This window comes from Vulpes vulpes, chromosome 3 (genome assembly GCF_048418805.1).
Source record: "Vulpes vulpes isolate BD-2025 chromosome 3, VulVul3, whole genome shotgun sequence".
Taxonomy (NCBI): Eukaryota; Metazoa; Chordata; class Mammalia; order Carnivora; family Canidae; genus Vulpes; species Vulpes vulpes.
The window spans coordinates 84,045,646-84,070,894 of NC_132782.1; the positions used below are offsets into that span (position 1 = coordinate 84,045,646).

The 25,249-nt window shown below is 44.5% G+C and overlaps 1 protein-coding gene across 4 annotated transcripts in view; it reads right to left on the reverse strand.

Annotated features, from left to right (window-relative positions):
* Nucleotides 1-2,788: 2,788 nt before the first annotated feature.
* ZKSCAN1 (zinc finger with KRAB and SCAN domains 1) overlaps nucleotides 2,789-25,249 on the reverse strand; it is a 62,860-nt gene continuing 40,399 nt past the window's right edge. The window contains exons 1-4 of one of the 4 annotated variants that reach the window (XM_072753066.1): nucleotides 22,469-24,356; nucleotides 21,655-21,844; nucleotides 20,098-20,291; nucleotides 19,038-19,994 (exon numbers count right to left, since the gene is read on the reverse strand). In XM_072753066.1, coding sequence (XP_072609167.1) covers nucleotides 19,413-19,994; nucleotides 20,098-20,291; nucleotides 21,655-21,844; nucleotides 22,469-22,858 — 1,356 coding nt within the window. In that variant the 5' untranslated portion in view covers nucleotides 22,859-24,356 and the 3' untranslated portion in view covers nucleotides 19,038-19,412. Of the gene's footprint in view, nucleotides 5,140-12,808; nucleotides 12,832-18,995; nucleotides 20,292-21,654; nucleotides 21,845-22,468; nucleotides 24,630-25,249 lie in introns of those variants that run through there. The other 3 variants (XM_026019537.2, XM_026019540.2, XM_026019541.2) reach the window with 3 other exon arrangements.

Consider the following 25,249-nt stretch of genomic DNA (forward strand, 5'->3'; position numbering starts at 1 on the left):
AAGAAACTCATGGGCATGAACATAAGGTGTGCATGGCCCCTGTTATCACCTTGCTATTTGATGGGACAGATTCTTTGCTTGACCAAACCAAACTCAGTCCTGAACCTTCTCCTAGACCCATCTGTGCTCTTCCTTATAAAATCTAGCTTTAGAAAGAACCCCAAGAAGTCAGTTTACCAATAGTCCCTCATTTTTCACCATCACCCCAGGGTGGGATCACTCATCTGGGCCCATCTTCAGCAAGAATTGTTAGGTCAGTTTAGCCAAAACCCCTTACTCGTTTTCTTTCCTCTTAGATCCACCGACCCCTATCTTGCCCCTTGGCTGTAAATTCTCACTTGATCAGCTGTGTTGACATGAAACCAGTTCTTTTTAAAGTAGGCTCCATGCTCCACGTGGAGCCCAATGTGGAGCTTGAACTCACAACCCTGAGATCAAGACCTGAGCTGAAATCAAGAGTTGGACACAACCAACTGAGCTACCCAGCTACCCAGCCACCCAGCCCTGGGCTGTATAGACACAAGCCCAGGTCTATACAGAGGTCTGTTTTCCTCTACTTCAATAGTACTGAACAAAATATTTTTACCGTCATAACTACTGAGCAGCGCTGTTTTTTTCACAAATCTGGTTTTCAGATGTGTGAAGAGTAGCAAGCAATCGGATACGGCTATATAGATGTGCAGAGACCAATTCAAAGAAAGCCTGACTACATGAATAAGGAGTTTGAATTTTATTCTTTCAAAAGATTTTATCTGAGAGAGAGAGAGAGCAAGCAGTGCATGGGGAATCGCAGAGGGAGAGGGAAAGAACGCTCTGCTGTGCAGGGAACCTGATGCTGGGTTTGACCCCAGGACCCTGAGATCATGATCTGAGCCAAAGGCACTTAAACAACTGAGCCACCCAGGTACCCCTTGGATTTTAAGGGAGAAACCACTGAAGGAGTGACTAGTCAGGGCTTTAGGGAGATTGAGAGAAAAATAGAGACTCCACTAGCAAAGTACTTATCTAACCCAGGGGAGAAGCAATAAGGACCCGAACTCGGGATCCCTGGGTGGCGCAGCGGTTTGGTGCCTGCCTTTGGCCCAGGGCGCGATCCCCGAGAACCGGGATCGAATCCCACATCGGGCTCCCGGTGAATGGAGCCTGCTTCTCCCTCTGCCTATGTCTCTGCCTCTCTCTCTCTCTCTCTGTGACTATCATAAATAAATAATAATTTTAAAAAATTAAGAAAAAAAAAAAAAAAAAAAGGACCCGAACTCTAGGCTTAGCAGCAATGGAAGCAAAGGAATGACAGAAGTTGCAGAACCATAAGGGACAGGGAGGGGGGGATCACGTGGGTGAGGCTTATTCTTAACACATGCCTCCCCACCTCACGTGGGAGCCATCCAGGCCACAAGGTCTAGCCTCCCAAGTAGAGCAACTTAGGGTCTTCCATTTCCTGATCTCATTGTCATGTCTCAACTGGCAAGTTTAAGACAGGGTTAATATTAACAACCACCTCACACACAGGTGGCTGTGAAGATTACATGATTTTAAGATCTGAAAACCAGGGGTGCCTGGGTGGCGCAGTTAAGCGCCTGCCTCAGGTTGGGTCATGATCTTGGGGTCCTGGGATCAAGCTCCACATCAGGCTCCCTGCTCAGCAGAGTCTACCCACCCACTGCTTATGCCCATTCTCTCAAATAAATAAAATCTTAAAAAAAAAAAAAAATCCGAAAACCACTTGGAAAAGGGCCAGGTGGAAGATATGTGTCAGCGACTATTATCATCATCGCTTAAATCCCACCTCCCCCATGACCTCAACTCTAACAATCTCTTTCCACTCCATGCCTACTGAACCTGCCCATGCCTCGATGGCGGTCAGATATAGAATGAGAATAACCAAAGAAAACCTCCGAAGGTCTGGACCCTGAGTTTACGGAAATTTTGTGAGGGGGCAGTTTACGAGAAAGATGTATCTGGTTTGAAACATGTAACTTGAAACTTTTAAAGGTCCAAGAGTAAATGTCCTGCAGTCTGCCAGAGACCCAACATTGGAACTTAGGAGAGACTAGTACCACAGGTGCAGATTTAAAACTTATTTGCATAGATAATAGTTGAGACCACAGGAGTAAGTGGTTCCAAGGACAATGGTAAAGAAAGAGACAAACTGGTATCACAGTCCAACATTAAGGAATACTCAGGGACTGAGAAAAGAGGAATCATCATGGGAAACAGAAATAATCGGGAAAATCAGATGAACAGAATGTTACAGTAGCTTCAAAGATATTTAAAAATAAACATAATCTTCATGCAACGATCCAGATCATTCCCAGGTCTCACAGAGATGCTCTGAAGGAGGGAGTGGTGAGGTCTTTGTTGTGGGGGGAATTCAGCATGCAGATAGAGAAGTGGTTGATCCTTCATGTGTAGTGACTATTCACCTAATTTTACCTGCTCAGGGGTCTTTTCCAGAGCTCCACAACATGAATTGACACACAAGTGGCCATGTTCAGGCCCACCCCAAGCTATCCTGTCCGAAACCTCTTCTCCTCTAAAACATACAATGCTTTATAAGACCTTGCTCATCTCCCTCCAGAAATTTTCTCTATCCCATTAGTTCTTGCTTTACAGTTTAAATTTTAAGGCTCTATCCTCAGAAATTGATAGGTTCAATTTGAGGTTCAGGAACCTACATTACTAACAAGCACCCTAGTGATTCTAATATGGATAGTTCATGGCCTATGCTTCAAGAAACAAAGTTCTATTTGTAGGTATGTGGGGAGTGTCAAAGAAGAGCCAAAAAGAACAAGTTTCATTATAGCTTTAAGAAATTAAAAACGTATCAGGTGATCACAATATATGCTCAAAATTTTTTCAGAGGCCAGTTCCAGACACTTCTCTATCTTCTCTGTAAGACTTTCATCTCAGCCTTCTCCATGACTGGAACCTCCTCCCACCAAGAGCCCAAAGAAGAAATCTACATATGCCCATTACAACCCAAAATCCAAGTACACGCTTGTCAGAGGCCCCACACCCAATAGTAACAGTTTTCTAGTTTTGGTTGCTGGTCTTAAGTATCGTCCGACGTGTGGGTATGAGGTGGGAGTAACTGTGTACATGACCGAAGAGTCTGTGGCAGTATCTAGAGGAATATGATAGAGTCTTGACAGAGAGAGGTCATGTGTTTATGAAAGAAAAATAGTTGTCTGTAGAAAAATCTTAAAGATTAAAATTTAGATTCCAGTTATAGCCATGGTTTCCTATTTTAATTGAAATAGATTTGGCTCCTGCACAAAAACACAATGTCGCCTTCTAAAAAACTATTGTTTAATAGTGCACTTCATTTATGCTACAGGATGAGCAGGATTGGGAAAATATAATGAAAGATCATCCCCTCAGCTGGGAAAACTCAGGAGCTCCATCCTAACCCAGCAAGAAGCCCAACAGCCAGGTCAGGTCAGACTCCCGTCCCTGGGCTTTGCTTTTCTTTGCATTCATACTTGGCGGCTGAAGTCAGAGGTGAGGTCATGAGAGGTCAGGGGCTGGGGCCAGATGTCATAGGTGATAGAGGGCAGGGCAAGCTGGCTGTGTGAGCTCCTTAAAAAGCATTCTATTCTTAGTAACTAGGGGTTTGAATTAGATCACTTTTCAACACAGGAGTGGGGAGGGATGCGGAGAAGGGGAGGATAGGAAATAGGCCAATGCTAAATCTTTCTGATCCTCTCCCTGTTAGACTGATTATCAGATGGATTTCCCAATCAGACCTATAACAATAGGGAAGGACAAGTTCTTCAACAAAACTGCTTTGCTGCTCTCGGAGACGGGCTTGTGCTGCTCCAAGAGCTACCCTCAAAGTACAGTTATCACAGAAAACTTTGTAGGGTCCCCCCCGCCAGTAAAATAACAAATCCCTCAGCACCACATTTCCATAATTAATGAAGTCATGAACAACGACAACAACCACAAACAGCACATTCCTTATCAAAACTTAAAGCTGGATTAGGAACAGCGGCTTTGAAATACAGCCCCCGTGTCCCCTTCTTAGCAAGTAGCAGGACTCAGAACATTCTTTGCACTGCCTTCTGTGCAGGCTATACTGATCCCAACTACAGGAATCCTTGGAATTTTATTCCTACTGTGCTTCCACTCCCCCACCTTGGAAAGAAAGGCTCCTCTGGTGTGAGAGAAATGGTCTAGTGCAAACTCCCTTCCAAAACGGAAGGTGACTGGGCCCAGAGCTTCCCTCTTATTCCCAGCACTCAACCTGCCACTTGCCTCCTGGTTTCACTGCTGGGGAAACTGACATCACCAGGATGTGCCAGGATGATTTCCCCAACTTGGCCCATTCTCTAAAGTGAAAAGTGTGAGTCGGAAGGGACACATTCTAAGATGTTCATACTTCTATAGAGTAAGGCAGGAGCTCTTCAGACTCGGAGGAAGTGAGGAAAACAGGTGTGTGGCCCTCTCTCAGGTAGACTCTCTGATATTTAATTCAGCAGTGACTCTGAGAGAACTTTTGCTCATTCCCATTACATTCAAAGGCTTTTCTCCAGTGTGAATTCTCTGATGGCGAACAAGAGCTGAGCTATACCTAAAGGCTTTCCCACACTCACTACATTCATAGGGATTCTCCCCCGTGTGGATTCTTTGATGCTGAATAAGGCCTGAGCTATAGGTAAACTTTCCTCCACATTCCATACATTCATAGGGCTTCTCTCCAGTGTGGATTCTCTGGTGCTGGTAGAGGTGTGAGCTCTGGCTAAAGGCTTTCCCACACTCATTACATTCATAGGGCTTCTCTCCAGTGTGGATTCTCTGGTGATGGATAAGAGTGGAGCTCCTGCTGAAGGCCTTCCCACATTCATTACAAGCATATGGTTTCTCTCCAGTGTGGATTCTCTGATGATGAGTAAGGGTAGAGCTCCAGCTAAAGGTTTTCCCACATTCATTACATTCATAGGGCTTCTCCCCGGTGTGGATCCTCCGATGTAGAATGAGAGCAGAGCTACAACTGAAAGTCTTCCCACAATCGTTACATTCGTAAGGTTTCTCTCCAGTGTGGATTCTCTGATGCTGAATAAGATGTGAGCTCTGGCTGAAGGCCTTGCCACATTCACTACATTCATAGGGTTTCTCCCCAGTGTGGATTCTCTGATGCTGAATAAGGTCTGAAGTTCGATTAAAGCTCTTGCTACATTCATCACACTTATGGGGTCTGTCTCCCACAGGAAGTCTCTGATGTGAAATAAGGTTAGAACTCACAGTCAAGCTATTCCCAAAATCACTGTATTTCTCACTTCTCTCTCCCCCGGGGGTTAGCTTTTCCTCATCTGTCATCTGACCAAAATCTTGTACCTTCCTATCCAATCTTTCTCCAGAGGAATTCCCCAGTTGCCTCTTGAGACTGACATCTTGTTCATAGGCTTCTTCAAACTTAAGACCCTGAGAAATATCCTTTTGGAATCTTCCCAACAGCACCCCACGTGATCCTGTATCTTCAGAAATGTCTTGATCATGCCCAGTCCTGGTCTCACCATCTGGCACAATATAAAATACAAACATCACTTGGAAGAAGGAATCAAAACCAGAGGACAGGATAATTACGAGAAGGATGTTCATGGAGCTAAAAGCACATCAGGCTGGAGATAGCTGAGGCAAGCTGAGAGAACTGTGTTGCAGAAATAATGAAAGAGAAGAGCAAGAAGCAAAATCAAAGTGAAAAGAGCTGGCAGAGATAGAGACAGAGAAGGCTAGAGATGGGAAGAGAGGAAGACAGACTGGGTGGAGGTGTAGAACCAAAATCAGAAGAGAAAGGACATGTGTTTAATGAAGTGACAAAGTCCTCACAGAGATCAGAAACTGGAAATACAAGTGGAGAGATGGTGGCTTCTAGAAGATAGAGGAGAACAAATGTAAGCAAGCAAGCAAGCAAGCAGACGGGTGACATTAAACAGCCACAGAGCAAGAAGTGACAAGGGGGAGGCTACAGTGACAACAATAGCCGCATGTGAAAAGAACACTCACATCCAGAGGCCACACACACCAAACCCACGGTAACAAGCAAAAGACAGAGTTCAGTCCACCTCTGGGCCCCAGGCCTTGAAGGCTGGGCCAAGACGTGTGGATACTTAAACCGTCTTTTTGTCCGACTTCCCTATTTTCACTGGTCTGTGGTTTTTGAAGGTAGCTTTGGGCAGAGAGGATGAGTGAAGGGGTCCAGACAGCTGGCATTTTTAGTCTATTGATTATTTTAAAAAGTAAAGACTATAAGACTTGCTTAAAAAGCAATGAGTGTTAGGGACAGAAACAGCTGTTTCTCCCTCCCCTGAAGAGGTACCTCTCAGGACCTCTATGTTCTGTTTCATTGAAACTCAGGACCCTTAGCTTTTCTTCTGATTATAGCCCAAAGATTGTGTCAACGTTCAGAAATGGAAATCCTGCCCATGGGCAAAGACATGGGACAAGGTTTATCCTGCTCATACCAAGTGGTCCCAGAGGTCAACTCTAGACCCAGGATTTGCAGGGGCCAGAAAAGGAAATGTCTGGGGAGGATTCAACAGAAGTGAGGGAGACCCCTTAGCACTACAACGAAAATGTCCTGACAATGAGTGACAGACAAGAGATTAACAATCCATAGACTAAAGGTTAAAGAAACCAGTTGCTCCCTAAAACAAGCTACAATTTCTAATGGAGCCACAGTTGCACTAGGTCCTGAACAAAGCAACAGGTCTCCTAACTGGTACAACAGAAAAAGGGAGGAGGAGTTCCAGAATGTGCACTCGGGCACAGAGCAGTACCGCACGCATTTAGGGATCCTGGTATGTTCATCTTTTGGAAAAATCTCTGAATTATACATTTAAGAATCACATAGAAAAAAAGCACCAGATTTGGAGCTGAAAGACCAGGGCTCAAGTCCTGCTATATGTCCGTACGCAAAGCACTGAACACCTCTGACTTCTCTGTCCTCAGGTAGAACACAAGAATACCAGCGACCTCCATTACTGTGTTGCTGCAAGGTTTCCAGGACAGAATATAAATGAAAGCTCTTTATGAGCTGCCAATTACTATATAAGCAGGAGTTACTGTTATTATTGTTGTTAGAATTTTCTGAGACTACCTTCATCTTTAGGTGATCATTTTGTGACTCAAGTGTCACTAGCAAACAAGGAAACAGAGGAATGCCAAAGGAGTTTTATTGAGAAAGTGTAACTCCTTACCCAGCGAGAACACATTCCCATAATTCTCCAGCATCACATCCCTATAGAGGTCCCTCTGAGCAGGCTCCAAACGCTTCCACTCCTTCCGGATGAAGTACACAGCTACATCCTCAAACGTCACCAACTCCTGAAACAATACAGTCTTGCATGCAATTTCAGGGATGAGACTGGCAGCACCAAAAACAAAACAAAATCAAAGAAAAAACAAAACAAAAAAAAAACCCCACACCAACAACCTGGGTTTGAGGATGCATATCTAAGAGGTTGAGGAAAGGAGTTTATGGCTGAGGAAGAGAGGGGCCTGTTATTCAGCAGGAAAGGACAATGTTCCTAACAGAGGGAATCATGGTTTGGGGCAATAAATGGATGTCATGGCACAAATGTTTACATGAAATGGGAAGGAAAGAAGGAAGAAGGGAACCACAGCTCACCTGGGACTTGGCCTTTAGGAGCGCAGCTGCCAACATCTCATCCCCCAGGCTGTCCTTGTCAGAAAAGGCAGGAGCTTTCGAGGAAGGAAGAGCTGAAGGACAACAAAAGGGTCTGTGAGCGAACCCATCTGCTCTCTGGCCTCCCAATCCACAGAAAACTCATGGTGTCCTAGACCCAACAATCTAGACCCACTCCCTCTTGGGATGAGATGTTCAAAGCTCTGTTGATTCTGCTCTCCACCTGCCCAGGTCCCTTCCTTTCTGTCTAGTCATTGCACTCTCTGGGAAACTGGTCCAGTCCTCCCATTAGTGATCAGTACCTTCTTGTTCTTCCTCTCAAGCTTGGCCAGCAATGCAGACATTCCTGCTCACACCCCTTCCATCCCTCTCCACATCTCTGAATGCAAACTCAAGCACAAAGGTCTCTTGGGTCAGAGGAAACCAGCAGCCTCACCCAGCCCCAAATGAACAACATAATGCTCATTCTCCTTTCTTCTCATCCCCAAGCCAAATCTACACACTACAAATGTTTCCTGCTTCTGTGCTTGATCACATCTCTTCTTCTGTAATTCTTAAGTTAACATATCTGTCCCTTAGAGACTCTAAACCCCTAGGGACACAAGACTGTGTGCAATCACTAGACAAAGAGATCATTGAGTGTTTTTTTTCTGATAAGCATGCCCTTTAGGACCACCATTGGCGCCTAAGTCAGTGGCACAGGTGATGACAGCAAAATACAAATATGATAGTGGCTTCTACTCATTTTATCCTTTTGCTTGTGACCTACAGAGTGCTTGCCCAAGAGCCTAAGTGCACGCCCCTAAAGAACAAACTAGGACTATGAAGGCGGCTGCTACCAAGTGCCTGGAATTCTGTGATCATCACAGTTTTCTTAATCCTGCATGTGGTCCCACTAGCCCTTCACAAACGTCTCAGCTATAAAGCCTACCAAGCTGTACATTCACTATTGGCTTCAGGCAGCTTTCCCACTTAGGCTGTGAGCTACTGAATGGAAAGGACTGTGTCTCAGCCACATCTGGGTTCTAGTAGTAAGCCCAGTTCCTGGTAAGCAAGAGATCCAGCATGACTGCTGAATGCCTGAGTAAAAGAAGAAATGAATCTCTATTTCTTACCACTCTCAAGCAGGGCCTGAGGTTCCTGAGATACGCAATCAGCCTGAGTTTCCATGGGTAGGGCTAGAAGCTCTGGGTCTCTGGTCTACTATCTGCAGACTCAGCAGGAAGCAGGTTTTGAATGAAAATGAGGAAGCACTGCAGAAGCAAAGTTCAAGGTTCAATGGTTTTAAAAAAATACTTCAAGGGAGCCTCCCAGGAGCTAGCTTTTCAGTTAGTACCTAAGATGAACAAAAGGAAATGTAGCAACCAGGATCAGTCTTCCAGATCCTGGTAAATACATCCACTTGCTCCCTGTGATGAGATTCCATGAGCACCACAGAAAGGGCCCCTGTTCCTAGACAATATCCCACCTGTGGCTCCCACAACATAATGAGTGATATAACAACAAAAAACATGGAACGCTGGTGCCAAATAATGATACTAACAATGAATACCAAGCAATGATTGAAAGAAAAAAAAAAAAAAAAAAACAGAATAAAATGAAAAAAGTATATGCCCATAGATTTGCAAAATGTGTATGTATTGTATCAACTTTATCCATTATCAGCTTGGAATAGTGGATAAAGCTATTTACAGATTTTTATTTTTATTTATTTAGTTATTTTTAAGTAGGCTCCAATGTGGCATGAACTCATGACCTGAGTTGAGATCAAGAGTCAGACACTTCACCAACTGAGCCACCCAGGTGCCCCTGTTTGGATTTTTTTTTTTTTTTTTAAAAACCTCATAAACAGGGGAGCCTGGGTGGCTCAGTCAGTTAAGCATCTGCCTTCCGCCAGAGGTCATGATCCCAAGTCCCAGGACCAAGCCCCACACTGGGCTCTCTGCTCAGTGAGGAGTCTTCTTCTTCCTCTCCCTCTCTCCCAACTCGTGCAAGCTCTCGCTCTCTCTCAAAATTAACAAAATCTAAAAAAAAATCTTAAAAACCTCACTCGTAAACACTAGAACTAGTAAAAAAAAAAAAAAATACTTTCATTAGATTTCTAGCGGTCATATTAAATTTAGGTGTTATTCTTTGAAGAAAAGAGAAAACAGCACCCAAACAGCAGAGAGCAGAGAAACTTTCCATGAGTTCTTGGTCTCTCATTTAAAAAACCCTGAGGAAATAACACCTGATACCCAGAACTAGAGCAAATAGCTCAAATCTACTAATTAAATAAGATAAATCCTTCCTCCCCTTTCTAAGCTGTCTGCTTCTAGTCTCAGGCAATGGCAGGATGTTACTGAGGGACGGGAGCCCCTTCTGTGGTCCTTGTACAATGTAAAATTGCAGGGAGGTGTATGTACTCACCAGATCTAGAGGCCTGGCCCCTATGACCGAGAAGGTAGCAGCCAGCCTTCTTTCTACCTTCCTTTTCTCCTAATACATTTCCTTGGATCAGAATATAAGACCCTGTAACAGAGACCAACACTTCTTTTTTTAAAAGATAAGATTATGGGGACACCTGGGTGGCTCTGCGGTTGAGTGTCTGCCTTTGGCTCAGGGTGTAATCCGGGGTCTGGGGATCGAGTCCCACATCAGGCTCCCAGCAGGGAGCCTGCTTCTCTCTCTGCCTGTATCTCAGCCTCTCTCTTCTGTCTCTCATGAATAAACAAATAAATCTTTAAAAAAAATATGTAAGATTACCTATTACTTCATTTTTATCCATACTGACAACCCTACTTCTCAGATGCTATGATAATCAAAAGAGGTCTGTTCTCTGCAGCTCTAGTGAATATATAATATATAAAATAAAATATAACGTCAGTTTCTAGGCGGAGGTTTGGATCTCAAGGAGAAGTTTTTACTTCATACTTGAATGCTGTGACAAGAATCAACAGACCAAGAACAGGCATAGCACCCACCAGAGCTTTCCTACCTTTAGGCAAGAGCAAAGACAAAAAACCCTGGATTTTGTCTACCTCCCTCTTCATTTATGTGCTCATATAACAAACAACTGTTGAGTGTCTCTACATTGCAAGGCGCTGCTGGAAAGAATCTGAAAGATATTTGCTTCATCATTATAGACTGCTGCATTCACATAAAGCATAAAAAGGGGAGGGGCCCTGAGAGTTGCTCAGAGTTCACAGAACTCTAGTGTTTGGGCAACAAGGCGGTACAGAATGCCTACCACCAATGCCTTTACACAGAGAAAGGCACTGAATGAGACAGGAGTCAGGTCCCATGGCAATCAAGGTTGCCACCAGCGCCCTCCTTGCTGGGTCCCTTCCACTTTGTCTCAGAGCCAGCCATCTTTTGTTCTTATCAACCAATTGCACAATTTCCAGGACTGTTTATAAGCAGACACCTCCAACAAATCAGCCCTTAGTCCAAACTCTCTTTAGAAAGGAAAATCAGAGGCTCTGACTCCAGTGAAAAGAAGCACGCCTCCCTCCTCACAGCTCGGTTAACCCAAGCTAGAACTCAAAGGCATATTGTTGAGAACAAATCCCCAGTGTCTGGATCAGCACACAATGTTTCTCAGAGAAAGAAAAATCTCCATTATGCCCCCACAACTTCTGGTCCAGGCAGGGCTCTTCCCTGCTCTGCTGCCAACACCTCTCCCTGAAGCTGCTCCCAGGGACTGACAATGATGACCTGGCAGTGAGAACGAGTCACGGAAAGCTTTACCTGCTGGAATCTCTCCTTCCTTTTTTTGGAGTTAGGTCCCAGAAGACCAGAAAAGCAATTATTAGGAATTCTGAAGCCTCTGTTCAAGTTCCTGGGAATTCTAAGTTAAGCTAATGCCAGTGCTGTATGATGAAGGAAGTAAAAAAAAAAAAAAAAAAAAAAAAATTAAAAATATTCACGTAAACTTCATCTACTCAGACAGATAAAAGGAAAAAAAAAGAGAACATACAATAATCAGCACAATTGGTCTATATATACAATGAAATATTACTCAGCCATTAGAAACGACGAATACCCACCATTTGCTTCAATGTGGATGGAACTGGAGGGTATTATGCTGAGTGAAGTCAGTCAATCGGAGAAGGACAAACATTATATGGTTTCACTCATACGGGGAATATATAAAATAGTGAAAGGGATTATAGAGGAAAGGAGAGAAAACGAGTAGGAAAAATCAGAGAGGTTGACAGAACATGAGAGACTCCTAACTCTGGGAAACGAATAAGGGGTAGTGGAAAGGGAGGTGGGCGAGGGGATAGGGTGACAGGGTGAGGGGCACTGAGGGGGGCACTTGACCGGATGAGCACTGGGTGTTATGCTATATGTTGGCAAACCGAACGCCAATAAAAATACACACACACACACACACACACACACACATAATCAGCACAATTAAGACACAATTGGTTATCTGTGTTGCACCCCTGGAGACCTGAAAGGCAACTGAACCTCCTCCAGGTCAACTGTCCACCCAAGTCTAAGAAATGCCTTCTCGGGTTTCCAATATTCTGATGGTTAACTAGCAAGAGACCCTCAACTTCAGCAGGCAGTCTGGTCCGTTGCTGCAGAGCTTCACCATCAGAGAGGTATTCGGTTGCTGAGGGAAAACCTATCCCCTTGGACCTTAACCTTACAGAGGCCTAGCGCCCTGCCCTACCGACCTGCAAGTACACAATCTTCTCCTTCCACACAGCTGTTCGTCGAACATTTGTAAACCAAATGATGTCCACTCTCCACAGACTCTGCTTGAGGATAAATACTTTTAGCTCCTCTCATTATTCCATAGATTTCGGGTTCATCACCCTGCTTATCCTCTCCTGGAGTTTACAAATGCCATTCAGAGCGTAAACATCCATCTGCAATCAATTCCACTTCAAAAGCGCATCAAATCAGGGATCTAACACAGCTGTGCCACTCTCCGAGCGACTTGATTTACTGAGCGCCCGCGGGATGATTCCCGGATCTGAGTTTGCACGCCGCCACCCCCCCGCCCCCGCCTGCCGCCGGGTCCCATTCCAGACCTAGTTCTAACTGCGAACACTTCGTAGAACTCCTCCTCCTCAGAGCCTCAGACTCGGCTAAAAGAGACTTCTGTCGCTGGCGCGAATTACTGTGTTAACACCAAATAAAAGCAGTGTTTGGGAGAATTACCAAGTTCAGGGCGCTGTCATCAGCTGTCCTAAAGAGAGGGACCCGTTTAAAGCCATACTGGAACTTTAGTGCTCGAGCTGGGCTAAGGCACAAGACCAGCACCGGAGCCCCTTGCCTCCCTTCCTGGCGGGGCCTCCCTTTGAAAGAAGGAGGTCCCCGGGGAAGCGGAGTCGGGGACCGGCTGCGGGGGAGGGAGCGGCTCCTCCCAGAAGCACCCTGCTCCGGGCGGGCCTGGGGACCCCGCGGGCCGCAGCGGCGCGGACACCACCCCTTTCCCCGACGGCCACAGCCTCCGTCTCACCGCGAGCCCCGGGGGCGGCCGGACTCACCCTGGGGGCAGGGACGGGAGATTTGAAGGGCCGGACACGGGCCAGGCCCCGTTGGACCCTGTCACGGACCCACACACCGGGACAGAACAAAGAACGGAAGTTCTCTCTATTTCGCTTCCGGGTCGGTGCGTTTCACTACCCACCCCATCTCCGTAGCCCCCACGCCCACTTGTTCTCTCTAGGAACACTGGAGGTGTTCGCCTCTCGGTGATTCGCTGACTCCGGGCCTAGGCGGCGCGGCAACCCCGCCAGCCCTGGCGCTCCCGCCCGCCGCCGCGCCCCCTGTTGGCCGGACGGAGCGAAGCGCCGCGTCCCTCGGCTTCAGTGCCACGCACCCGCGCCGCAGACCCGGAGCCCACAGCGGGCGCGGCGGGGGGCCTCGGGCGAGTCTTCGAGGGCGAAGGGGAGCGCACCTTGCCCGAGCGACCCGGGTCTCCAGCCGACCTGCAGCAAAAAGAAAGACTTTTGACAGGTTCATCAATAGAAAAAAATTCACCTTTATTTGAAATTTCCAAATGAATCAGGTTTATGCTTCAAAAACCAAGTTTTGTCTGTTTCATGCAAAAGTGCTCCCTTCAAATTACTAAAATCCGAAGGAAACAGTCCAGCCCATCGGAGTTCCCGCAAGTACAAAACTTGTACAAGCGATGTAAGCGATGCATCCCAATAAACCGGGTGAAGCCCGCCTCCCCCGCCAGGAGCCAAATGTGTGAAATGCTTGAGGGGAGGAGGGGGAGGGCTTCGTCGTGGTTCGCTCACTTGTATGGCCTCACAGGAGGAGCCCTGTAGTGTGGAATCCGATCCTTCCAGATCACACAGAGCAGGAAACCTTCCTGAGTGACGAGGGCATTCCCGGCCCCCCTTCCAGTCCTGCCTCCATCGGATTCCAGCTTCCACTGCATCCAGGACGGGTGGCGCCCACAGCCAGCTCTGTCCATGCAATAGACCTCACTCTCTGGTGACGGCAGTTTAAGGACAGTAATTTAAATAACCAATTCCAGTAAAATATGAAAAGTGCTAGGAAAAGGAGACTTTTCACAAGTGTGGCAGGCTCTGGACGGGAAGGGGATGTTACAGGCAGAAGTAATAGCCAGGACAAAGGCCTGGAGGCAGGACAGAACCAATGCACAACTAACTAAATACAACTTGAGGGTGGCCTGAGCTGGGTGGGTGCCTGGCCGGTGTCCAGTTCTTCCAGACCATAGTAAGAATTTGAGCAAACACTTGGCCCAGCCAAGCCACTCAGTAAAGTCAATACCCACTTGCACCACCACCAAAACACAAAACCCTCAGACTTTTTTTTTTTTTTAATCTCCTCCATTCCTTTTTGTTCCAGGACAAGAAAAATAGATGAGGAAGGAGGCAGTGGCAAGGAGAGCAGGACAGGATGGAAATGATCTCCTCAAAGCGGGATAGTTTGTTCTGTAAAAGGTCTCCTTAAGACGATCCAAAGGGATCAGCTCTTAAGACTTCCAGCACCTTCAGTGCAATCCACTCTATTACTCTGGGACACAGAAGTCAACTTGTAGCTCAGGGTTGGTGTTTGGCCCAGAACCCAGCCAGCTGGGTAATTCCCAGCAAGTTCTCAAAAGCCATGCTCTTAATGGTTATTCTTGAGAGTCTGTGGTCTCCGTAGTATCATGAGTCACCAAGGGGATGCTCAAGGCAGTCCAAGGTGGGAAAGAAAGTATCTAAACTTTTGTAAAGCTTTGATTTAAAAGGAAACAAATTGAGTATGAAGTAACCCTTATCAAAAGTCAGTAGAAGGGAGGACACTGGTGGCCTCTCTCGGGTCTCATATCAGACAATAGTAGTCTTTAGACAAGACATGAGCGGTGGACCTGGCAAATAGGGATGGGGGGTGGAGAACACAAATACTCTCAGGGTCTGTGTAGATGGCTAGTTTTGAGAGAATCAATTACCAGAGCCTTAGATTTTCTATCTGTACATCTTTAAAACTGCTCCCTTGGCAAGGGTGCCCTCCTTCATGGCTGTCTTCCCTCCTGATGGAAGACAGGCTACTTACCCCCAAATCTCATAGCAATGTATTGCCCTGGGGTGCCAAAACTTTTGGGGTACCAAACAAAAGAACTCCTTTGAAATATTGCTGACAATAAGGATTAGGTGAACAAATCCTTTGTGATTCAAGTGGTTTCCTATTACTTACCTCCAGTAAAAGGAGAGGAGGACAAAACTATCTGTTGGTAGATCATAGTGTGATTTTGCTATATGAAATCAACATAGTGGGCGCTTGGGTGGCTCAGGGGCTGATAATCTGCCTTTGGCTCAGGTCATGATCCCGAAGTCCTGGGATGGAGTCCCACATTGGGCTCCCCACAGGAAGCCTGCTTCTCCCTCTGCCTGTGTCTCTGCCTCTCTGTGTCTCTCATGAATAAATAAAGTCTTAAAAATAAAATCAACATGACTATAACTATTCCTTTTCTCACTCATCTTCTCATTATGTGAGCAGGATTTCTCAACATTTCTCAACATTTACGTGTTCAGATTCTTCTTTCTGCTGATAGAATTATGCATGCAGCTCCCACCTGAGGTGATAAGTCTTATGCCATCTACACTTTTTTTCTCCTGCTAATTCTCTGATTTGACAGGATCCTAAGAAAATTAACTTTAGTGATTTTGGGACCTTGAGATATTCCATTATTTCACAGAAGTAAAACCATAAAGCTCTTAAGGAGACTTAAATTTGTATTTGGATATTTTATGCAGCTTTGTCCAACTCAAGGTCAAAACTTAAGTCTTTTTAGTGCTATTTCCTTTGACTCAGAAAATACTTCACCGATGTATTTAAATTATTAATTTCATTCATCAATATTGTAAAGTAGTCCATAATACCATGTTTGAATAACAAGATGCAATAAAATCACTTCTCATTCTGAAAGAGCTTCCAATGGCCATTCTTTTAGAATATACCTTTTTTTTTTTTTTTTTTTTTTAGATTTTATTTGACAGAGAGCACAAGCAGGTGGAGCAGCAGGCATAGGTAGAGGGAGAAGTAGGCTCCCTACTGAGCAAGGAGCCTGATGTGGATGTGGGGCTCAATCCCAGGACCCTGGAACCATGACCTGAGCCAAAGGCAGATGCTTAACCAACTGAGCCACCTGGGTGCCCCTATACCAACTTTTCTTTGTTAATCATTGTGGACTCTGGCTCTTTAGACTAAATATATGACAATCAACCTCAGCCAATATTCTTTGTCACAACTCTGGCCAATGTGAGCTCATTTCAGATTGGTCCCTGTGTCATTTCAGTATAACCTCATTAAATCTGAAAGCCTTTTAGCACAGCAAAATTGCCAGGCTCACCTTATATCTTTTCTGAATATAAAATTGGCTATTTTTCTAAGAAACACTGGTGCCACATAGCAAGGGAAAAAGAAAAATATGCATATTAGGTTTCATATTATTTCTGGGCACTTGCTCTTGGACAGAAATAAAAAAAGGTAGTTGTTAAAATTTTGATTGTAAAGAAATAATATTGATATGCCAATACAGTTTTACTTAAATTCTCAATTCTACAAGTATACTTCTGTATCTTCTATTGGTAAGTCTTCATTAAAAAAAAATTTTTTTTTTCAAAGTAAGCTCTACCCGCAATGTGGGGCTCAGACTCATGACCCTGAGATCAAGAGTCACATGGTCTACTGACTGACCCATCCAGGAGCCTCCATTTCAAACTAAGTAATTATAATGGCTTATTTTCCCTTGACATTTAGAGTAAATAGTTCTCAAAGCAACAACCGATTGAGCCACCCAGGTGTTCCTGAAGTGAGATATTTTCTATTAGCTTAATATAAGCTTAAAGTTTGTCTTTTTTTTTTTTTTTTTTTTAAGATTTTATTCATGAGACCCAGAGAGAGAGAGAGAGAGAGGCAGAGACACAGGCAGAGGGAGAAGCAGGCTCCATGCAAGGAGCCCGACGTGGAACTCAACCCTGGGACTCCAGGATCACACCCTGGGCAAAAGGCAGGCAGGCGCTAAACCACTGAGCCACCCAGGGATCCACTCTAGGTCTTTAATGTTATATATTTTAAGGTGTATTAAAATTTATATGGTAAATTTTGTTATGTATTTTACAATTTATAAAGTTGAGAAAAGGATGCCTCAGTGGCTCAGTGGTTAAGATCTGCCTTTGGCTCAGGTCCTGATCCTGGAGTCCTGGGGTCTTGGGATCGAGTTCCACATCAGGCTTCCCTGCCAGAAGCCTGCTTCTCCCTCTGCCTGTCTCTGCCTCTTTGTGTCTCATGAATAAATAAAATCTTTTTAAAAAAATAAATTTGAGGGCAGCCCAAGTGGCTCAGTGGTTTAGCACTGCCTTCCACCCAGGGCGTGATCCTGGAGACCTAGGATTGAGTCCCGTATCGGGCTCCCTGCATGGAGACTGCTTCTCCTTCTGCCTGTGCCTCTCTCTCTCTCTGTGTGTGTCTCTCATGATTAAATAGAATCTCTAAAATAAATAAATTAATTAGAATTTCAGATAAACACATCTCCAGACCAAGCCTCAAAGCCTCAAAGCCCCCTGGGAACAATTTCTTCCCAGTCTACCAGGGGTTCTCAACCACTCTCCTGGAGCCAAGCAGGCACTGCCTCCCAACCACAGGTGGGCATGGGGATTGGAGCAGAGCTCAAGTACACCAGTTTCCCCCATTTCTTGTTGTTCTCTGAAGGTCCCCAGATTTGTACTAGTTGCCTACAGAAGCCACCTGCTCCACAGGCACCCATTATTGGTTTTCTTCCGTCCCCTCCCTTCATGATCCCTCATACTTGGCTTGAGTCCTCTCCTTAAACTATCTGCCCTCAAGCCCTTGTCCCAGGCTGCTTTAGGGGAAATCCAAGCTGTTAACCATCGGTACTGGAAGTGGCCCTAGAAACTGAGCCCTCAGGATGGGACTCTCACTGGTCAGATGGCTATTAAGAGCCTGGTAATGAGTGCAGTAGTGATAGCTCCTGGCATGCTCTACCATGGCAATTATGAAGATTCTCACTAGTTATGGCAGGAGATGAGGTGCAGGTAGAAAGGGAAGCATTAGCTTCTGTAATAGTCCTAGAACTTGAAACATTATTGGGATAGTGGCAATTACAGGACTGCAGTTTGTCTCTCAAGCTTTGAAGAAAGAAAAGTATAGGGTTAGTTCAGCCAACTATCATTTCAGGGCATGCTGTGAAAGCCAAAGTCTCCCACAAGAAGGATTAAAGAGATCCCCATCTCCTGCAGCAAGAGCAGACTGGCCTGAAAACCAGAATAGGGTTTATTGTGAGGGTGGCAGAACTGCAGAGACCGCTAAAGGCAAAGCCCTTGCCGAATCACTTGTGCCAAAATTCTGGGCCCTGATTGGGAAAGATTCAGATTGTGATGGATGGGACACCTGGGCAGGTGTGCTTGAGTACCTCAGGCCCCAAATCCTCCAGAACCCTCTGACCTAACATACACATCTCCCTCCCCCCTTGCTGTAGAACAGACTCTTCTTGCTTGGAGATCACATGAAGATCTCACCTGACTACAGTCAGTGAACAGACAGGATGGACTTAAAAGAATCACGCTGGATATTATTGAGTTGTGGAATTTAGAAGGAAGTTTTTGAGTCAGATTTTCAGACTCTGGCAGAGATAGGATATACACAACCAAAACGCGTATGAAGCTGACAAATGTCCCCAGTGATGAAAAAAATGTGTTCAGTATGCATGGGGGGGAAAAAAAAAGCACAACCTAGACCAAGATGCAGCTACTCTATATGCTCTATCCTGATTTCCCAAAAGTCACCTTTGTGTTCTAATTACCCCAAATCCAAATTTCCCAAAACCTGAAATTAGCAGGAATAGTTTCTTCTCTTGAGAATAAAGTTCAGTAACCAACATACCATTTATTTTAACAGTCCCAAGGCATTACAAGATGTTATGTTTATTCCAAATCAGATTAAATTGCATTCTACATGGCTCAATTCTTTACAAATCATACTTTTCAATATATGTTAAAACAGTTCAATAGTTTCAGTGTTTCTTCCTTAATTATACTGGATATACTCAGTTTAACTATACAAAAGGCAATGCTGGCCTGACTTACGGGACCCAAAGTGTAGTGAGGGGACCTGGCCGCAGCAAGCTGGCCAGTGAGGAGTGCTCCAACATCCTCCAGTACTTCTTTGTCATTGTGCTACCACTGAGCACCCACTCCTCAGGCACTCCTTGACGTTGAGTGAAACAATATCTACAACTAGAGTTTATATCTCAGTTACTGGGCTTTTCCCTAGCATCCATAGGCTAAAGTTTAAAAAAACAAAAACCATCCAGAGAGCATACCTCACAGTTAAAGCACCTCGCCCTCTCCAGTGTGGATTCTCTGGTGTTTGGAAAGATTTGATTTACTACAGAAGGTTTTCCCACAATTATTACACCAATAGGGCTTCTCCCCAGTATGGATTCTATGATGTTTATTAAAATTTGAGCTGTGATTAAAGGCTTTCCCACACTCCTTACATTTATATGGCTTTTCTCCAGTGTGGAGCCTCTGGTGGGAGCTAAGGCCTGCATGCTGACTAAAGCTCTTCCCACACTCATTACACTGGTAAGGTTTCTCCCCAGTGTGTATCCGATAGTGTCGGATGAGGCTGCCTTTACCACTGAAAGCTTTTCCACAATCTTTACACTGATATGGCGCCTCTTCAGTGTGCATGCGCTGATGTTTGAGGAGGTCTGAGCTCTGACCAAAGGCTTTCCCACACTTACAGTCATAGGGCCGGTCCACCAGGTGTGTTCTGTAATGAAGGGTGAGGTTTGAACTGTGGCTGAAAGCTTTCCCACACTTGGTGCATACGTACGGTTTCTCCCCAGTGTGGGTTCTCCGGTGTTTAGTAAGATTTGAGCTATTACTAAAGGCTTTTCCACACTCAGCACATATGTAACGCCTCTCTCCTGGGGCAGGTTTAGCAGGAATCAATTCTCTGCCTTTCTTAGAACCTTTGTCTAGGAGAGGAGTTTTTGTTCCTCTTTCCTTTTCAAGGTTTACCCACTGCCTTTCTAATCTGGCCTCACATTTACTAGCAATAATCATGGGAATAACATCCCTTTTGAATTCTTGACATTCTTCAGAACTTTTCTGCTTATCTGTTGATTCTTCATTCTGGGTGTTCGATTTACGATCTGAAACAAGGAGAACAAAAACAGGTCAGTTGTTTTGTGTTCTGAGAAGAAACTGTTGAAGGAGAAATAGAAACGTCACATGATGTGGATGGTGACCAAGTATCGCTCAGTGAGAGGTCACAATATCACACTGATACAAAGAAGTCACCACTAGCTCTAGTTTACAGTTCAGGCTTTGACACGAGCCCCCCAGCTGCAGGTATTATGATATGACAAGTACATAGCTTTCTCTCCCAGAAGAAGAATTTCATATAAAGAGGGCAGGAAGAAACAAGCAAGAAATATTACTGAATGGTCAAAGCTGATTAAGAAAATAAAAACGGTAATTAACAGAGACAAGGCCAATGGCAAGCTCATAAAATCTACATTCTCCCAGAAGTGGAATATAAAAGCAACAAAAGAGGACATTCAGTCCACGTATGACCATTCTAGTCCCAGATCATTTTTAATTTAGACAAGATCGGGTGTGTTCAGGGTGGTATGGCCATAGAGCAGACCATTTTTAATTTAAATTTAAGTGCTCACCTCCCAGGAGGGTTTGATTCCCAGCACATAACCTACAGTGGCTATGCCTTACCACTCTTAGTTCTAAAGTTGATTCTGCTAGAATCAGACTGAAGCAATATATCTTTTTTTAGAGCACTGCAATGGACAGCCACACTTACATGTCCATCTAACCTGTCTACATACACGGAAAAGGGGAGTAAGAGAAATCCACACCCAACCAGGGGCTCCCTGAGACCTGGTGGCTTGTGAGTACAGAAGCCTCAGCCAACAAGGTTACTTTCCTCTCAGCCCCTTTCCTGGTCCCTGGCACTCTCCTTCCACTTGCCATCTCTTTTCCTCCTGCCACCAGCAGCAGCTAAAAGCCCTTTCCACTCTGGGTAATAAGCAATCACTTGGTCTCATGTACAGACTTTTCTTCAAGCTGCCATGTACAACATGTGGGAAATAAGTAACTCAGTAAATAAGCTAAAAATTTTAAATAACCTTACAAGGGAGAAGTTGAATTTACCAGGGACCATTTTTACATAATCCAATGCTTTTAACAGGTTCTTCATTCAGTCATTAACAAATGAATAAGCATCATCTCTCACTGGTTCATTCAACTTCTCACACCCCTGTGAACAATACCTTTTTTCAACTCTGACCAACCCTTTAAAGATATGTCATGTCCCCAAGCTAGGACTCTGGCTGAAACATACCTAGGGAGGACAGGCACTGAGGCACTCATTTTGCACAGGCAGCCGGACCAGGCAAGTCAGTCTAGGAGGACTGCTGCCTCACAACCAGTAGTTAGAATTATTCTGTTTCTTCCACCACAAAGGCCTGGGGCATCAAGCACACACATGACAGTCCCTACCTTGACTCTTCCTCAGCTCTGGGGTGAAATTCTGCTCTTCCCCAGTCTCCTGGATGTATAAGGGCTCCCAACCTTCACATTTATGACTGGTCACCACAGACTGGGGCTGTGTGCTGCTTGGAAACCTTACTGTTCCTGAAGAGGACTTCTTCTCCCACATCTGTTGCTGTTCACTTGGAGGAGATGAGACCTAGAGACAACCAGGAAGGGCAGGGTTTGTGCACAGCTCATCTCAGAACTACAGGTGACCCCTGAACACGGGTCTGAATGACACAGGTTCACTTACACACACATTTTTTTCGATACATACAGTATAGTAAATGTATTTTCTCTTCTTTATGATTTTCTTAATGTTTTCCTTTCTCTAGCTTACTTTATTTTAAGAATGTGGTATATAATACATCTAACATACAAAATAAGGGTTAGTTGACTATGTTATTAGTAAAGCTTCTAGTCAACAGTAGGCTCTTCAGAAGTTAAGCTTTGGGGGAATCAAAAGTTATATTGGGATTTTCAAATGCACGTGTCCTGGGGGTAGGGGATTGACACCTCTAACCCGTGTTGTTCAAAGGTCAACTGCTGAATGAAAGAAAACCTCAGGAGAGCTAATGTACAAGCGCTAGAAAAAGGAAACACATCCATATCATTCATTTCCCATGGCTAAAGATCCATACTGAACAGTAGAAGAAAAATAGCAGGAAACATGATGTAAGCAGAAACTTCCATTCAGCTACTCCCATTGGATGGATAAACTTAGTCCTGCCCAGAGTGCTGTATTCCCAGTCTCATACCATAAAAGGTCTTCCCAGCCTACCTGTTGTCCTGGCTCATCCAGTTCTTGCTCCAGATCTTCTAGGAGAGTGACAGCCTCTTCAGCGCTCTCTGGGCAGTGCTCCTGTACCCAAGCCTGGAGCTCCTGGGGCAGGATGGTCAGGAACTGCTCCAGCACCAGCAGCTCCAGGATCTGCTCCTTGGTGTGGATCTCGGGCCTCAGCCACTCGCAGCAGAGCACCCGGAGCTGGCTCAGGGCCTCCCGGGGTCCAGGTGTGTCATGATACCCAAACTGCCTGAAGCGCTGGCGGAACACCTCGAGGCTAGGAAGGCACTTCCCTTCCTCTTCTTCCTCATCTTTAACCACCACAGGGCCTCTCACCTGTGGAGGCCGAGGGCCCCGAACTGCAGCCATGCTCAAAACCTTGGTCATCACACAGATTCCAGAAATAGCCTCACTAAAGATGGGACTTTGTGGAGCAGGAATACTGGTTCCTTTGGGTTTCTGGTTCTTTAGGGCTACACGTTAAACCTAAGAAAATATGGTTACTATGAATTACAAAGAGGATTTTTTTAGGTCTTTACAGCCACACCTTTAGCACAAGAAACTGGAAATTATGGCCATCATAATGTAAAATTACTGTTCAAAATCATTCAGGAGTCAGCTCAGGATATCCTAATTTTATTCTGTTTCCACTCTAATAAAAAGTGCATAATGGCATAAATTTTAAAATTATATTTAAATTAACTTTGCTCCAAAAACTGTTTCAGAATCTTACACTCCTGAGATCTCAACATGATATCTACAGGCCAAATGCAGCCTATCTAAATCAAGAGTACATGGCTGGCTCAGTCAGTAGAGCATGTGACTCTTGATCTCAGGTTCGTGAGTTCAACCCCCACATCAAATCCTCTACTTAAAAAGGTTGCTAGTCAAATGATGGAGCTAGTTAGCATAACCAGGAATCATGTTAAAGGGTTGGAATTAACTAGAATATTTTAAAATAATTGAGTATAATTAATGATTTAATTAAAAATTTTTTTTCAAAGATCTCATTTATTTATTTGAGAGAGAGAGAATATGAGCATGCAAGGAGTAGGGGAGAGAGACAAGTGGACTCTACATTGAGGGTGGAGCTCCTCGCAGGGTCAATCCCATGACCCTGAGATCATAACCTGAGCTGAAACAGAGTCAGACACTTAACTGACTGAGCCACCCAGGTGCCCCAAATGATGCAATTTTGAGTAGGGAATATGCAAGTTTTTAGATGTCTTTCACCTTTAGGTTTCATAGAAAGACAAGTGGGAGATCAGTGATTAGATTAAGAGTACTCTTAAAAAGGTCATCTGCTAAAAAAGTGAAGTCCGTTCACTCAACATTTACTTGAACACCTGCCATGGGCTTGGAGCTGGGAGTGTAATGATGAACAAGCCAGATGCATTCCCACCCCCACAGAGCTTTCAAGTTTGTGGGAGAGATGGAAAATAAATGAGTAAAGAGACATCAGAATCAGACTATAATTATCAGCAGTCATTAAAAATACTCTGAAAGAAACCTGCATAAATTAATCTTCCATGTTTGGGACTGGCTTTCCTGAGCATGTTTCCAAACTGTGGCAGCACTTGTTATCTCACATAGATGTTCCATTCTGGATGTGGATAACAGAGCAGAACTCCACCAGTCTCAACAAAGAGCCAAACAGATAAAATCCTCTGTGGGTTTTTGTTACATGAAATTATGTTGATAACAAGGGCAGAGACCATAAAAAGGATGCACAAATAGCTTACAGAAGATGAGGAAATAGGAGTCACAGATAATCCAAATCTAAGGCATTTAAAAACTTGAGTATGCTCATGGCTAACATGCACGTCATTCTCCACAGATCTGGCTTTTATCACCTGAATATTAAGTCTCACATGCAGACCCACAATTACAGCAAAGAAAAAAAGATAAAACACAGTGATATTGCTGAGTTATAGACTATTTCAGTTTTTTAAATTCTTTTTTTCATTTCCCAGATTTTCTATAATGGGTATTACTACTTTTATATCAGAAAATCAGGGTGTCTGGGTGGCTCAGTCAGCTAAGCATCTGCCTTTGGCTCAGGTCATGATCTTAGGGTCCTGGGATTGAGCCCTGAATTGGGCTCCCTGCTCTGTGGGGAGCCTGCTTCTCCCTCTCCTGCTCCCCCAGCTTGTGCTCTCTGTCAAATAAATAAATTTAATTTTAAAATTTAAATTAAAAAAAATAAATAAATAAAATTTAAATTAAAAAAAATTTTAATAATAAATAATTTTAAAAAAATTTAAAAAGAAAGAAAATAAGAATATCTTTAAAGACAAACAAAACAGGGATTCCTGGATGGCTCAGCGGTTGAGCATCTACCTTCAGCTCAGGGCATGATCCCAGTGCCAGGATCAAGTCCTGCACTGTGCTCCCTGCAAGAAGTCTGCTTCTCTCTGTGCCAATGTCTCTGTCTCTCATGAGCAAATACATAAAATCTTAAAAAAAAAAAAAAAAAAAAAAGACAAACAAAATAGGTTTTACTAATGCCAGAACTTCATGGCCTTCAAAAACAAAACAAAAAACCCGCAAGAAAACAAAAAAACAATTCCAGACCACAGAGAGCCCCCTACCTGCTGCCACAAATATACATCTATGTTACAGCTTTTTTTTTTTTTTTTTTTTAAGGATTTTATTTATTCATGAGACAGAAAGAGCGAGCGAGAGAGGGAGAGAGGCAGAGACACAGGCAGAGGGAGGAGCAGGCTTCATGCAGGGAACCCCACGCAGGACTCGATCCCGGGTCTCCAGGGTCATGCC